This window comes from Rhineura floridana, chromosome 1, assembly GCF_030035675.1.
Source record: "Rhineura floridana isolate rRhiFlo1 chromosome 1, rRhiFlo1.hap2, whole genome shotgun sequence".
NCBI classification, from domain to species: Eukaryota; Metazoa; Chordata; class Lepidosauria; order Squamata; family Rhineuridae; genus Rhineura; species Rhineura floridana.
Genome location: NC_084480.1, coordinates 320,689,212 through 320,701,102, shown reverse-complemented (window position 1 = coordinate 320,701,102; position 11,891 = coordinate 320,689,212). Strand labels below are relative to the sequence as shown.

The 11,891-nt window shown below is 46.5% G+C and overlaps 1 protein-coding gene across 1 annotated transcript; it reads right to left on the bottom strand.

The window, feature by feature from the left end:
- Positions 1–361: 361 nt before the first annotated feature.
- On the bottom strand, positions 362–9,033 carry MFSD3 (major facilitator superfamily domain containing 3). The gene is made up of 6 exons (XM_061608237.1): positions 8,948–9,033; positions 7,749–8,446; positions 4,548–4,695; positions 2,593–2,699; positions 1,893–2,002; positions 362–953 (listed from the first exon to the last, which is right to left on the bottom strand). The coding sequence occupies exons 2-6, from the start codon at positions 8,422–8,424 to the stop codon at positions 795–797; spliced, it is 1,200 nt and encodes a 399-aa protein (XP_061464221.1). The 5' UTR covers positions 8,425–8,446; positions 8,948–9,033; the 3' UTR covers positions 362–794.
- Positions 9,034–11,891: the final 2,858 nt, after the last annotated feature.

Below are 11,891 nucleotides of genomic sequence, written 5' to 3'. Positions count from 1 at the left end.
TGGCCTGCAGGGAGGGGGGAGATGAAAGAGCTCCTATTCCCAACCTGTTACAGAGAGATCCACATCCTCAGTGCAGCCCAGGAATGATCCTGGGAATCGCAGCTGGGGAGAGTGCTGCTGCAGCTGTTCACAGGCCCTGCTTGCAGACTTCCCGTTGGCCACTCTGAGAACAGGCTGCTCGACTAGATGGGCCCCCTTTGGCTCAACCCAGCTGCTGCAAGGCTCATCTGATGGTCTTCTGCCTTCTCTGGGACCCCAGGGGGCTCTGAAATGTGTTCAGGCCCGCAGTCCATGGCACACGGCCTGCACCGCTCCTGGATTCCAGAGAAGCAGCCGCCTTGCGGCACAACTCTGTTTCCTCAGAAGGAAGTCCAACTGCCCTTTTTGAAAAACTTTGATTTATTTGCTCTCCCCCAGGTTGTCAGGGCAGGTAACGCGATGTGGTGCAACCACTCTGTCGTACAGTAGCAGAGAATGAGCGAACGCGCACATGGGGGCCCTAAGGGCCCTTGCAGTTCAACCTAACCACACTTCTTGTGAGGGTCCAGTTAGCGTGTTTAGCCTGGAGTTCTCCCGGCAAGGACCACAGCCAAGGAGGAGAGTTCGTGAGGCAGGCGCTTTGAGGGAGGCCCTTGCCCGAGTTGACACCATCCCCCTCATAACCCGAGTGCTTGGGTTCCAGGGCTGCACAGCTGGAAAGGCCCCACGGGAGCCCCTCTCCTGATGCTGCTGCCCTTGCTGCCCATCATGTTGTCCTCCTCCTCCCTCTTCCCCCCCAGCGGCAGCTGTCATCTTCAGACTGGCAGTATGTAGACCACGGAGGTGCAGGAGAGGGCAAGGAAGATGCCAAAGGCCCAAGTGAAGCCCAGCCAGTCCACGATGCTGCCCGCCAGGCTGCTCAACACCAGCTTGCCCAAGATCTCCAGGGTGGCCAGCAGGCTGTAGTGAGTGGCCTGCAGGGGAAGAGAGGCAGCGTCAGCAGAGAGGAGACAGTCAGTCTAGAGGCTGCACCGCAAATTGCACTCTTCCCCACAGATGGGGGGAGGGGGGCTAAAGATTAATTTCTGCACCCCGTTCTTGAAGGCACTGTGAGGGATGAGCAAATGTTCGGCGTCTCCTTTTTGGGATGAGTTAATTGCCAATATCCCCCATGGGGGTTGCCAATTTGAGTCCTACTTGGGCTTGAAGGAAGGAGAAGGCAAAGGATATATTGCTTTCCTCCTCCAGACCTGCCCCCCCCGTAAGACTCGGGGGGACAGGTGGAAGGTTAATTCTGCCCTCCTTGAAGAAGGGAGAAGTAAAAGGAGGGAGGAGAGAGAGGCTGGAGGTCCTTTTCTACAGGGCTTTCTCTGTAGCGGCACTGAAGTTGTGCTACTCCCTCCCCAAGAAAGCTCGCCTGGCTCCTTGTCTGCTAGCCTTTGTGTGTTTGGCCAAGGGACCCTTTTCCAGAGACTTTTTGAGGAATGTTTGACTGCTCCTTTGGCATGCAAAGCAAATGCTCTCAGGGGCCTGTCTCTGGCCCAATTTGGCTCTCAGGCCAGAGGGTCTACACCCTTGAACTAGACCAGGGGTGGTGAACCTTTGGCACTCCAGATGTTGCTGAACTACAATTCCCATAATCCCCAGCAAACATGGCCCATGGGCAGGGATGATGGGAGCTGTGGTTCAGTAACATCTGGAGTGCCAAAGGTTCGCCACCCCTGAATTAGACCATTATTAAAGATGTTACTAGTCCATATTGACTTGAGGAATACTCCATGGCTTGACACCCCAAAACTTCTTCTCGTGTCAGTATATTAACCAGATCATATTGACTTTTTAAAAAGTAATAATAAAAAACACAGGAGAGGTTTTGGGGTGGGGCAGGCAGAATCTAGAGGCAGGAGCTGTACCTGTATGCTTTCCTTTGCCTTTTGCGTGCAGTGCATCATCATGCTGAATGTCATGGTGGTTATCAGGCCCGCGATGAAGTGCTGGATGCAGATACTCAGCACAGCCGCCCCTGAAGAGAGAGTGAGAGAAAGCTGCTAGCCTAGAATCAGCAAAGAGGGGAAAGTGCCTGGTGGCTTGCAGAAGCCAGAAAGAGCTGTGGGTGAAGGATTCAAGAGCTACAGCCCCTTCTCTGCAAGACTGATGAGAAATCTGGTGGTGGGCCTGAACTCTTGAGGAGTCCAACAAAAGGCAGGATTCTGGCCTTCCTGGTTGTGAGTGCACGTGTGCAAATTTGCAAGCAGGACCTGCAAAAGACTCCTGTTGCAGGGCTTGGACTGGCTCTTGCCCCCACTTGTGTGGCTTCCACTCACAGTCCCACTACTTGTCCTCACCCACCATCATTTAAAAAAGGATGGGGTGTCTGTACCATGAACATTTGTGTGGAATGGCAGTGAGAAAACCTGCTTTTAATAGCGTTCCTGCTGCCCTTTAACGATAAAAGGTCGTTCTAGCTCAAGTCCCTCAAATTCTGCAACCGTTCAGATTGAGGCACGAAATAAACCACAGCAATCCTGTTTGCAACTTTGGGTCCCCTGGATCTGACCTGAACTAAGGCTGAAGCAGGGGAAATGGCTGCTATCTAGGGCTGCTCTCAGTTACCTTCAAAGCCAGGAGCTTTGTCTTGATAGGCAACTATCAGGAGTGTCTGGAAGACCAGGCTGAAGAAGCGGAACATCAGCAAGGCCTTCAGCAGAGAGAAGGCATTTCTGGGAGGAACAAATCACAAAGTTAGCATGGACGGCAGGCAAGCCAGGGAGCAGCACAAGTGGAGGAGCATTCTAGGGTGGGCAAGCAAGGATTTGGGTTGAGGAGGTTAAAGAGTCAAATGCACAAGTCAGGATTGCTTTGCGGGGGGGGAAATCCAGCCTCCGACGTTCCAGGGAAGATGTTGCATGTGGGGCAGAAGATATCCTGTTGAAAGTCTGGTGCACAGCGGTGGACTTGGGCAGGTGCAGTGATCTAAAGCAGCACTGCCTCTTTCAATCTCTGCTTCACGTAGCAACATTCAGTCGTAGATATCCCCCTGAAGAAAGGCTGTGCAAACATGCAGACACCTGGGGACTTCTACTATGCTGTCGGACGAATAGACTGTATCTCCAGTGTAGCTCCTTGGAGCTCCGTTGCACGGGATACTCTTGCACTCTCCAGGGGAAGGAAGATGGAGCCCTTCTCAGACCAGGCCGATCCATCACATAAGGACAGAAGGCCTTATCTGACCATTGGTCCATCTAGCTCACGGTCTGACTGGCAGTGGCTCTACAGGGTTTTAGGCAGCAGCTGTATCCAGCCCTACCTGGAAACACCAGAGACTGAACCTGAGACCTTCTGCATGCAATGCAAGGCAGATGCTCTGCCACTGGGCTATGGACCTTTCCTGAAGCTCAGGTGTGAACCTGCAGGGAATGGGATCGGCTGAAACTCCTGGGAAATCCAGATGTGGAGGAAGTGCTGAATGGCACCCCCTTCCCCAAAACTGACCTCTACACCTCCCTCCAGATGCAGGGCTTTTGGCCCTAGGACAAGCTCTGCCTCTCTGGTTTTGCTCCCCACAAACACAAGTACTGGGCTCCAATTTGTGTGCAACATTTGGCCTGTCTCTTCACCCCAATGCTTTAGGCAGGCTCTAAACTTTTTTTTTCCAGATGCGCAGAATGTTTTTACCATATAAATGTCTACTCAGTATCTTTTTCAAAGCCAACCTTTTAAAAAATAATTTAAAAATTCTCTGGTGGAGGAGGGGCTTCATGATTGTCACAAGAGCTAGCCAATCAGCACTCTGCAATGCTGGAAACAGGAAAATCTGGTTGCTCCTGAACTTGGTTCTAGATTGTAACACTGCCTGAAAAGGAACTTGTGTAAATCCACAGCAGACTGCTTAAAATATGTGCACCTGTACCTGGGCTTGCCCTTAGAATCAGAGGGAGGCATAAAATCATCTAAGGCAGCCTTTCCCAACCTTTGGGTCCCCAGATGTTGCTGGACTGCAACTCCCATCAGCCCCAGCCTGTATGGCCAGAGGTCAGGAATTATGGGAACTGTAATCCAGTTATGGGAAAGGCTGATCTAAGGCAAGGGTGGCTAATCTGTGGCCCTCCAGATGCTGCTGAACTACATCCATCATGGCCAATGATGGCAGCTGTTGCTCAGTAACATCTGGAGGGCCACAGGTTAGCCTCTTCTGATCTAGTGCAAGGGAAGTCAGAGGGCAGTAGGTGGACATGTTAAAAAAGGGTAGTTGCAAATGCTCCTTAAACCCTCTGAGGGTCCATAATTAGTTTTGTTTTTATAAAATTCTTCCAGTTCTTGATGCAGTGAATATGAGGATTCTAGAAGGCAAATCAGGAGCTCCTGATTCTCTCTACCATGCACCACCCAGAATCTCCTAATTCTAACTAAATGGGGCACAGCATGGCAGGAAAAAACACCTTCATGGAAGTGGAAAGAGTGACTAAGTTAAGATAGGTAAATCACATGGACAAGCTAGAGAGTGAGATCCCATTTAACAGGTGATAGGCTACTCCTGCCACCACAAGATGCTTTCAGTGATCACTTACCTCTGTTGTGACATCAGATAGCCCCCCAGCGAGGAGCCTGTAATGGAGAAGGTCATGGCCACAATCCCATTCCAGAAGCCAAGATCCAGGGGAAAGAAGTTATGGTCCAATAGGAAGAGGGGGAACATGGAGATGGCCCCTTGCTCACCTGCAAGGAGAAGAGAAGTATCATTCCTGACAAAGTCTGCACTTGGCTGGGGAACTTCAGCAGCTGCACAGTCCTTGCTACTACCAAGGGAACCACCGTGGTTGGCTGTAACTCTAGGTGTGAGTCACAAGACGTTCCCTAACTTAGTTATTTAGAAAGCAGATGGCCAAAAGTAGCCTTCGCTATGGCTAAGGGGAGTTGTAGTCCAAAAGATCTGAGAATTCCCCAGGTTGGGGAAGGCTGAGCTAAGGAGACAGAGAAAATATTCTTTGTTCAGAATGTTGAAGGTGGCTAAGAAGTAGCACTGCTGGTTGCTGTTTATGCCCTCATCTGCTTTTTCCTTCTGATGAGCAGCTTTTGCATGGTTTTAAAAACCCTGTTTAACCAGTGCCAACAATGGAACAAAAGCTATTTTCATAAAAACAATTGTCTCCCTCTAGACTCTAGCTCTGTTTAAATATCCAAGTTTTTCTAGCAGAAATTAAAGAAAACTTGCCATGGCACTTAATTCCCCATTAGTCTTAGTTGTAACATAATGCTTTGGGGAGATGGAATTGAAGAATTGCAGGCTGGCCCAATAGTTAGAAATCTCCACTATTCATAAATAGTGTTTAACGCTGTTTTGTTTTAATGTATTTTAAGATCTGTTTTTATGATGTTTTAAAGTGTTTTTAGCGCTTCATTTGCTGCCCTGGGCTCCTGCTAGGAGGAAGGGCAGGATACAAATTAAATAATACATAATAAATAAATAAATCCCTGCATAGCAAGGTTCTTTTTTTATTATTTTTTTTACAATAATTTTTATTCAAATTTTCATAAAACAAACAAAACAAAATCATAAAACACTCAAAGACAAAAAACAAAACAAAAATGATTAAACAAAAAAATAAAATGTTGACTTCCCATTTGTCGCAGATCAGTTATAGGTGTACAATATATAACAATCCTGTCTCTTAAATTATATTATAAAATCACTTTCCTCCAGTAGTTATCTTAATTAATCATCAAATCTCATAAACATTACTTTATTCTTTCCACAAAAAGTCAAAGAGAGGTTTCAATTCTTTAAGAAGTATATCTATCAATTTTTCTCCAAATAAACATGTTGATTAATCCATCTCGTTAATAATAATAATAATCTTATTGTCATAACCATAGTCCAAATAAACATATCGATTAATCCATCTCATCAAAATCTGTTAGGTCCAATAATTTCAATAGCCATTATTCCATTATCCATATTAATTCCATCTTCCATCTTCAATAGTCCTGTTAAGTCCAGTAATTTCAGTGTCCAATCTTCCATTATCAGTATTCCATAATAATCTTGCTGTCATAGCCATAGTCATATAATAAGAGTCTGATGGGAATTTCCTCTATCCCAAATATTTTCTTGCCATCGATTCTGAATAAGTTGCTGAAATATTGTTGTAAAGTCATATCTCTGTTCTTCCTTTTTACAAAATGCACTGGCTCATCTCTTGAGAGTTTTTCCATTGTCACATGGCTGCAGTTAATTCCATAGATTTTCTCTATATCAAGCTCCATCACGTCATTCCAGTCCAGAAAATTATCCAAGCCATTGATAACTTTATCTCTAATATCTTCATTAATTTCTTCAGAGATAACGTTAAATTCCAAACAGTAGATTTTATTTCTAATATCCATAAACTCCAGATCTTTTTCCAATTCCACATTTGTTCCAATCTCCAGGGCTTGTATCTTCCCTTTATTTTTTCTTTTCTCATCTCTGATCTCATTCTCCTCTCTCACAGGATCCCCTATTTCTTTAAGCTCCTGCGTCATTTTGCTCAGTTCAATTTTCAGCTCCTTACTGCCCTGTCGCAGGGTTTGTTTCGTTATCTCAATCTCATCCATTATTTTCTGAAACATAATTACTTCCAGATTCTCAGCCACTTTCTTGATTGCCATTTTTAAAACCACGAAAACAAAACAAAACAAAAATAAAGAAGAACCACTTCTTATTTCAGCAACAATTGGGTTAATATTCCAGGCTTGATGACATCACAGTATAAGAGCAGCCTGCCTTATCTCTCTGTGTTCAAGAATACAAAACAAATTTAGTTCCCAGCGTCAAAACAGTTAGTGGCATCGTGAAGAAGCAGATGCGTCAAAATAAAATAGACCAAAAAGAGAATAGTCCCAGACAATATAATGTTCCAAAGTTCATATTTTTTATTTTTTTCTCCTCGGAATAGAAATCCCTCTTCTGTTTATATCTTTAGAATGCACTTTCAGGACAGCTTTTTGCAATAGAAGCAGAGATAAGCTGTTAATTTCGTGAATAACAGAGAAGAGTTATAGCTCACCCAGAAGTTCTTTAAAGCTGATTCATTTGACAAATCTCTTTTTGCTGTAACAATTTAAACCAAGTAAAAAAAAGAATAGAAAGAAGGGTGCTTGCCTGTTAGTCCGTTTTCTCTTTGAAGAAAAGGTAAACGTGTCGCATTAATCAGATAGAGCTTGTTCGGAAGTCCGTCCAGCATTGCTGGCTGGACCTTTTCTCATAAATTAATGAAATCCAGTCCTCCCAACAAAAACAGGCTTTTGAGGTTGATCTCTACATTTCTCCCTGCCCGGAAGAAATTTCATCAGTCAAAAAAAAAAATGTTCTGACTGATTTATATCTGAATAAGCTTCTTCTGAGGCGGGAGCCCGTCTCAAAAGCAGGCACAAGCGAAGTCACCCTTCCCGGAAGTCCACCCATAGCAAGGTTCTTATGTCACCCCCTACAAGCACGTATCAAAGGGATGCAAAAAGCGTTTCATGGAGGGGTGCATTCAAAACTGTGACATCCTTACCCCTACACCCCTGAAGTCTGAAACGGCATCATCCCAGAAGGACAGCATCATGTGACTTGGCTGAACCACACACATTTAGCCCTGTACTTGGTTACATTTGGGGGACCTTTTCCCCACATGCTGACCTTTCCCAAGATCAGATTCTGTTATTGCATTCCATGCATGTCCCAACACATCAATAATTCAGCTCCCCAGCAGATTCTACAGCTGCTAGCCTTGAGAAGGACTCACCCAACTTATAGAGGAGAACAAAACCAGCCGTCCAAAGAGTGTCTGGCACCTGAAGAAGCTCTTGGAGGATGTGCCAGGGGTTTAAGGTCCTGTACCTGACACGACCCTGTTGAGAAGGCTTCAGTCTCTGTCTCAGTTCAGCATTCCAGATGAACCCAATGGCTACGGTGTAAATGATGGCCAGGAACACAAAGAGGGTTCCCCAGCCCACGTGATGGAGGAAAGTGATCAGGCCGCCTCCTGCTACAACAGAGCCCAGTTTGTAGGCCACTACCTGGATGGTGTTACCGTACCCCACCTCATCCTGCCCCAGCAGCTGGACAGCCACCCCATCTACTGCAACGTCCTGGATGGAGGCAAAGAAGTTCATGAGCAGGAGGCCAATGGCCACCGGGAGGAAGTCTGCCTCTGGGGCCATGAGAGAGCAAGCCAGGCAGACCAGCACAAAGCCCCACATGGTGAGCAGCAGCCAGGTCTTCTTGGTGAAATATTGGTCCACCAGGAGTGCCCATAACATCTTGAGAATCCAGGGCACATAAAGCACCTTAGACAGGCTGATCTTGGTAAAGGAGAGGCCCAGTGTTCGGAAGTAGATAGGCAGCAGTCCAGACTGGAGCCCATAGGGTATGCCTTGGACAAAGTACAATATCCCAAGCAGAGCATACTTGGAGATCATCTTTCAGCAACTGGCCAGCAACCTGCAGGGAGCACAGGTAAAGACAGGCACATTACAACAGACTGAGGAAGGAAGGATTTGTACTCTTGTGTGCATTTGGGAGAAGTGCAGGCAGGCTAGGACCTGGGAAAAAGTGGGCTTGCCCATTGATAGTTGTGGGATGACTTCAAAGGGTAGATATGTTATACATGAGTATCAAAAGTGGAGGGGCAATGATTTAGCTTTCTCTGTCCAATGTCATCTTTTGCAACTGTGGGGCCATTAGAGAGACAAAAGGATTCTCCTGATGGCGACCAGGTAATCCTACCATTCCAGAAAGAAGAGTAAGGGAGACTGTGGGTGCCATGACACGAGTTCACAGAACACAATCCTCCTGGTTGGAGAAAAGTGGGATTTGAAATTTGATTGTTTTTACTTACAAAATACTTGCATCCTGCCTTTGGCCAGTGGCCCTCAAGTAGTTAAGAAAACATACTGAAATGTAATAAAGTTGTGGCAAATTTATATAAATATTTCAGAATACCCTGAAGGTCTCCTCTGGTATCTTCTCTTTTTGAATGAATGTAGAAGCAACACTCCCTATACCCCCACTCTCCAGTCATTGGTAGATGTCCTGTAAAAAGTAGGAAGAGGGAAAATGTCACAAAGGATGATTTTTAACCTTATTGCTGTTTTACTTCTTCTGAAGTAACTAATTTCATACCCTTTAAAATCAAACCAATGAATATTGGCTCAATACTGCATTTGAATCCTTTTTTAAAAAACACTCTTCAGGTTTAAAATTACACAATGCGGTATTGGAAGCATTTTATATTACTGTGGTCTGTAAACATGAAGGACATCAAAGACCTGATGGTTCTTATGTTGCCAGTAGTTAAAGAAAAGTAACAAATCTTTAATGTTATGTGATAGAGGTACTGTATATAAAGTTATGCAGGGTGTGGAGAAAGTGGACAGAGAGGTTTTCTCCCTCACTCATAACACTAGAACTTGGGGACATCAAAGGAAGTTGAATGTTGGAAGATTCAGGACATACAAAGGGAAGTACTTATTTGTACAGCAGATTTATTTATTTAATAAAAGTTATATACTAAAGTAATGACAACAGAAAGTTTATGTAACTGTAAAGTTGACAACGAGGCCTCCTGCCTGCCAAACATGCGCGCACTACCACTGAGCTCTGGCCCTCTGATGCAGCCTAACCCTCAAGGGGGCGCGCCTGCTTCTGTGGAGAGATACACAGGCCCTGCACTGAGCCTCTGCCGAAACAGGGAGGAGCGCCCTTGCGAAGCAGGAGCGACCGAGGCTCATCCCCGGGCAGGCAGGCTCCCCGGATGGATGGGAGGGATCAGCTAAGGGTAGCCGGCCACGGAGCCAGCCAGCCAGCCAGCCAGTCCTAACTTTGGGCAGCATCGCCATGGCGAGTGGTCCAGGCGCCCCTCCGTTGTCATGGCAACCTTCCACCCCTCTCTCACTAGCTCACTCTCTCCCCGCCCCGCGACTCACGTTGCTCTTTCGCGCTTCAGCCGCCAGAGGGCGCTGCTGGGCCGCTCTTCTCTCCCCGACACCTACGCAGATGGGCCCTGCCAGGGATCCCGCTCAGAGCCACTGCGGCCGCAGCGGAAGCGGAAGTGGCCGGGAGGAAGCGGAAGTGGCCGGGAGGAAGCGGAAAGGCGGAGCCCCTTAGAGATAGAACAAAGTCCTATTCTCAGTCGCAGCTTACACTTCCGGTTAAAAAAACAGGGCAACGAGCGTCCTCTTAAGTGGTGCCCATGGCTTCGTTAGGATTTGTGCTGCCCTTCTAGTCGGCGCCTCTCAGTTGACTTTGCTGATGGAGCCGTGAAGGCATTTCCACTAAAGGGCTCCGCTGTTCACACCAAAGGCCCAAACTTCCGGTTGTTGAGTGAAAGTTGACCACTGGCCATGAGTCCTTATGGGCATAGAGTGGGGACGCTCTGCCCTTTACCTATGTGCGGTGGAAGCCCTCTATGGTTTGCATTGCCAATTAGAGGGGCAAAGAGTTGAGTACCGGAAGTGTTCTAAGGACTATTGTTCCCTTGGGTTGGGGACCATAGAGGCAGAAAAAACTCAAGAACTGCATGACCCCCGATTTGAAGCTGTCATATGGGAGGCAAGAACGTGATACAGAACAGGAAAGCGTCGAGCTGCTTCTCAACCCATTCTATATGACGTCCTCCTGACCTCATTTTATTGGCTGCCCCGCAAGTTCAACAGGGAAGCGGAAATGTCCGCGTCGTGGCAACAGGCTTGCAACCCCTTTGGCTGAGAGAGGCCGTTCTAGGCAGCTGCAGGGAATGGCTCTGTACTAGCTAGGAGAACCAAGCGTTGCCAGAGGCTGGCTGGTGTTTCTTAAGGCAGCTGCCGGCTTTCCTTTTCTCTTTCTTCCTTGCAACTTTCTCTCCCAGGGCACCAGAGCACATTTTAAAAACCAATCAGGATGTCTGGAAAAAGCCCCCACATTTGCGTTGTTGCTGTTATGTGCCTTCAAGTTGACTATGACTTATGGCGACCCTATGAATCAGCGACCTCCAAGAGCATCTGTCATGAACCACCCTGCTCAGATCTTGTAAGTTCAGGTCTGTGGCTTCCTTTATGGAATCAATCCATCTCTTGTTTGGCCTTCCTCTTTTTCTACTCCCTTCTGTTTTTCCTAGCATTCTTGTCTTTTCTAGTGAATCAGGTCTTCTCATGATGTGTCCAAAGTATGATAACCTCAGTTTCATCATTTTAGCTTCTAGTGACAGTTCTGGTTTAATTTGTTCTAACATCCAATTATTTGTCTTGTTCGCAGTCCATGGTATCCACAAAGCTCTCCTCCAACACCACATTTCAAATGAGTTTATTTTTCTCTTATCCGCTTTTTTCACTGTCCAACTTTCACATCCATACATAGAGATTGGGAATACCATGGTCTGAATGATCCTGACTTTGGTGTTCAGTGATATATCTTTGCATTTGAGGACCTTCTCTAGTTCTCTCATAGCTGCCCTCCCCCGTCCTAGCCTTCTTCTGATTTCTTGACATCTCCATTTTGGTTAAGGACTGAGCTGAGGTATTGATCATCCTTGACAAGTTCAATGACCTCATTGTCAGCTTCAAAGTTACATAAATCTTCAGTTCTCACCACACTTGCGTAGCCACCTGTTTTAAGCCTGGGCACATCATTACATACACCTTATCTGCACCAGTATCAGCATGCCCTAAGATAAAGCAAACTGGGTTCCTGTTCTGGCAGTTTCCTTGGTGAGATGTGCAGCTAGAGAACACTATGTGCCTTCACGCCCTCCATCTAGTACTTCTCTTTACCCTGATCAAGCTTACACTCAGAAGTCAGCCTCATCATGTTCCTACTCCCTGCTGAGGATTCCAGCCTGCGTCGGCCCTCCTTGTTGCAGTACATCTCTGTGTTGCTTCTCTGCTCAGGTTTAGGAAGTGCACATTATTTT

Bases quoted from the DNA above. Each gene is read 5' to 3' on its own strand.
- MFSD3 (XM_061608237.1), bottom strand. From the start codon at position 8,424: ATGATCTCCAAGTATGCTCTGCTTGGGATATTGTACTTTGTCCAAGGC. The intron at 2,700-4,547 runs GTAAGTGATCAC...TGTTCCTCCCAG, and splicing joins TATCTGATGTCACAACAGAG to AAATGCCTTCTCTCTGCTGA. The intron at 954-1,892 runs GTACAGCTCCTG...CTTCCCCTGCAG, and splicing joins AGGCAAAGGAAAGCATACAG to GCCACTCACTACAGCCTGCT.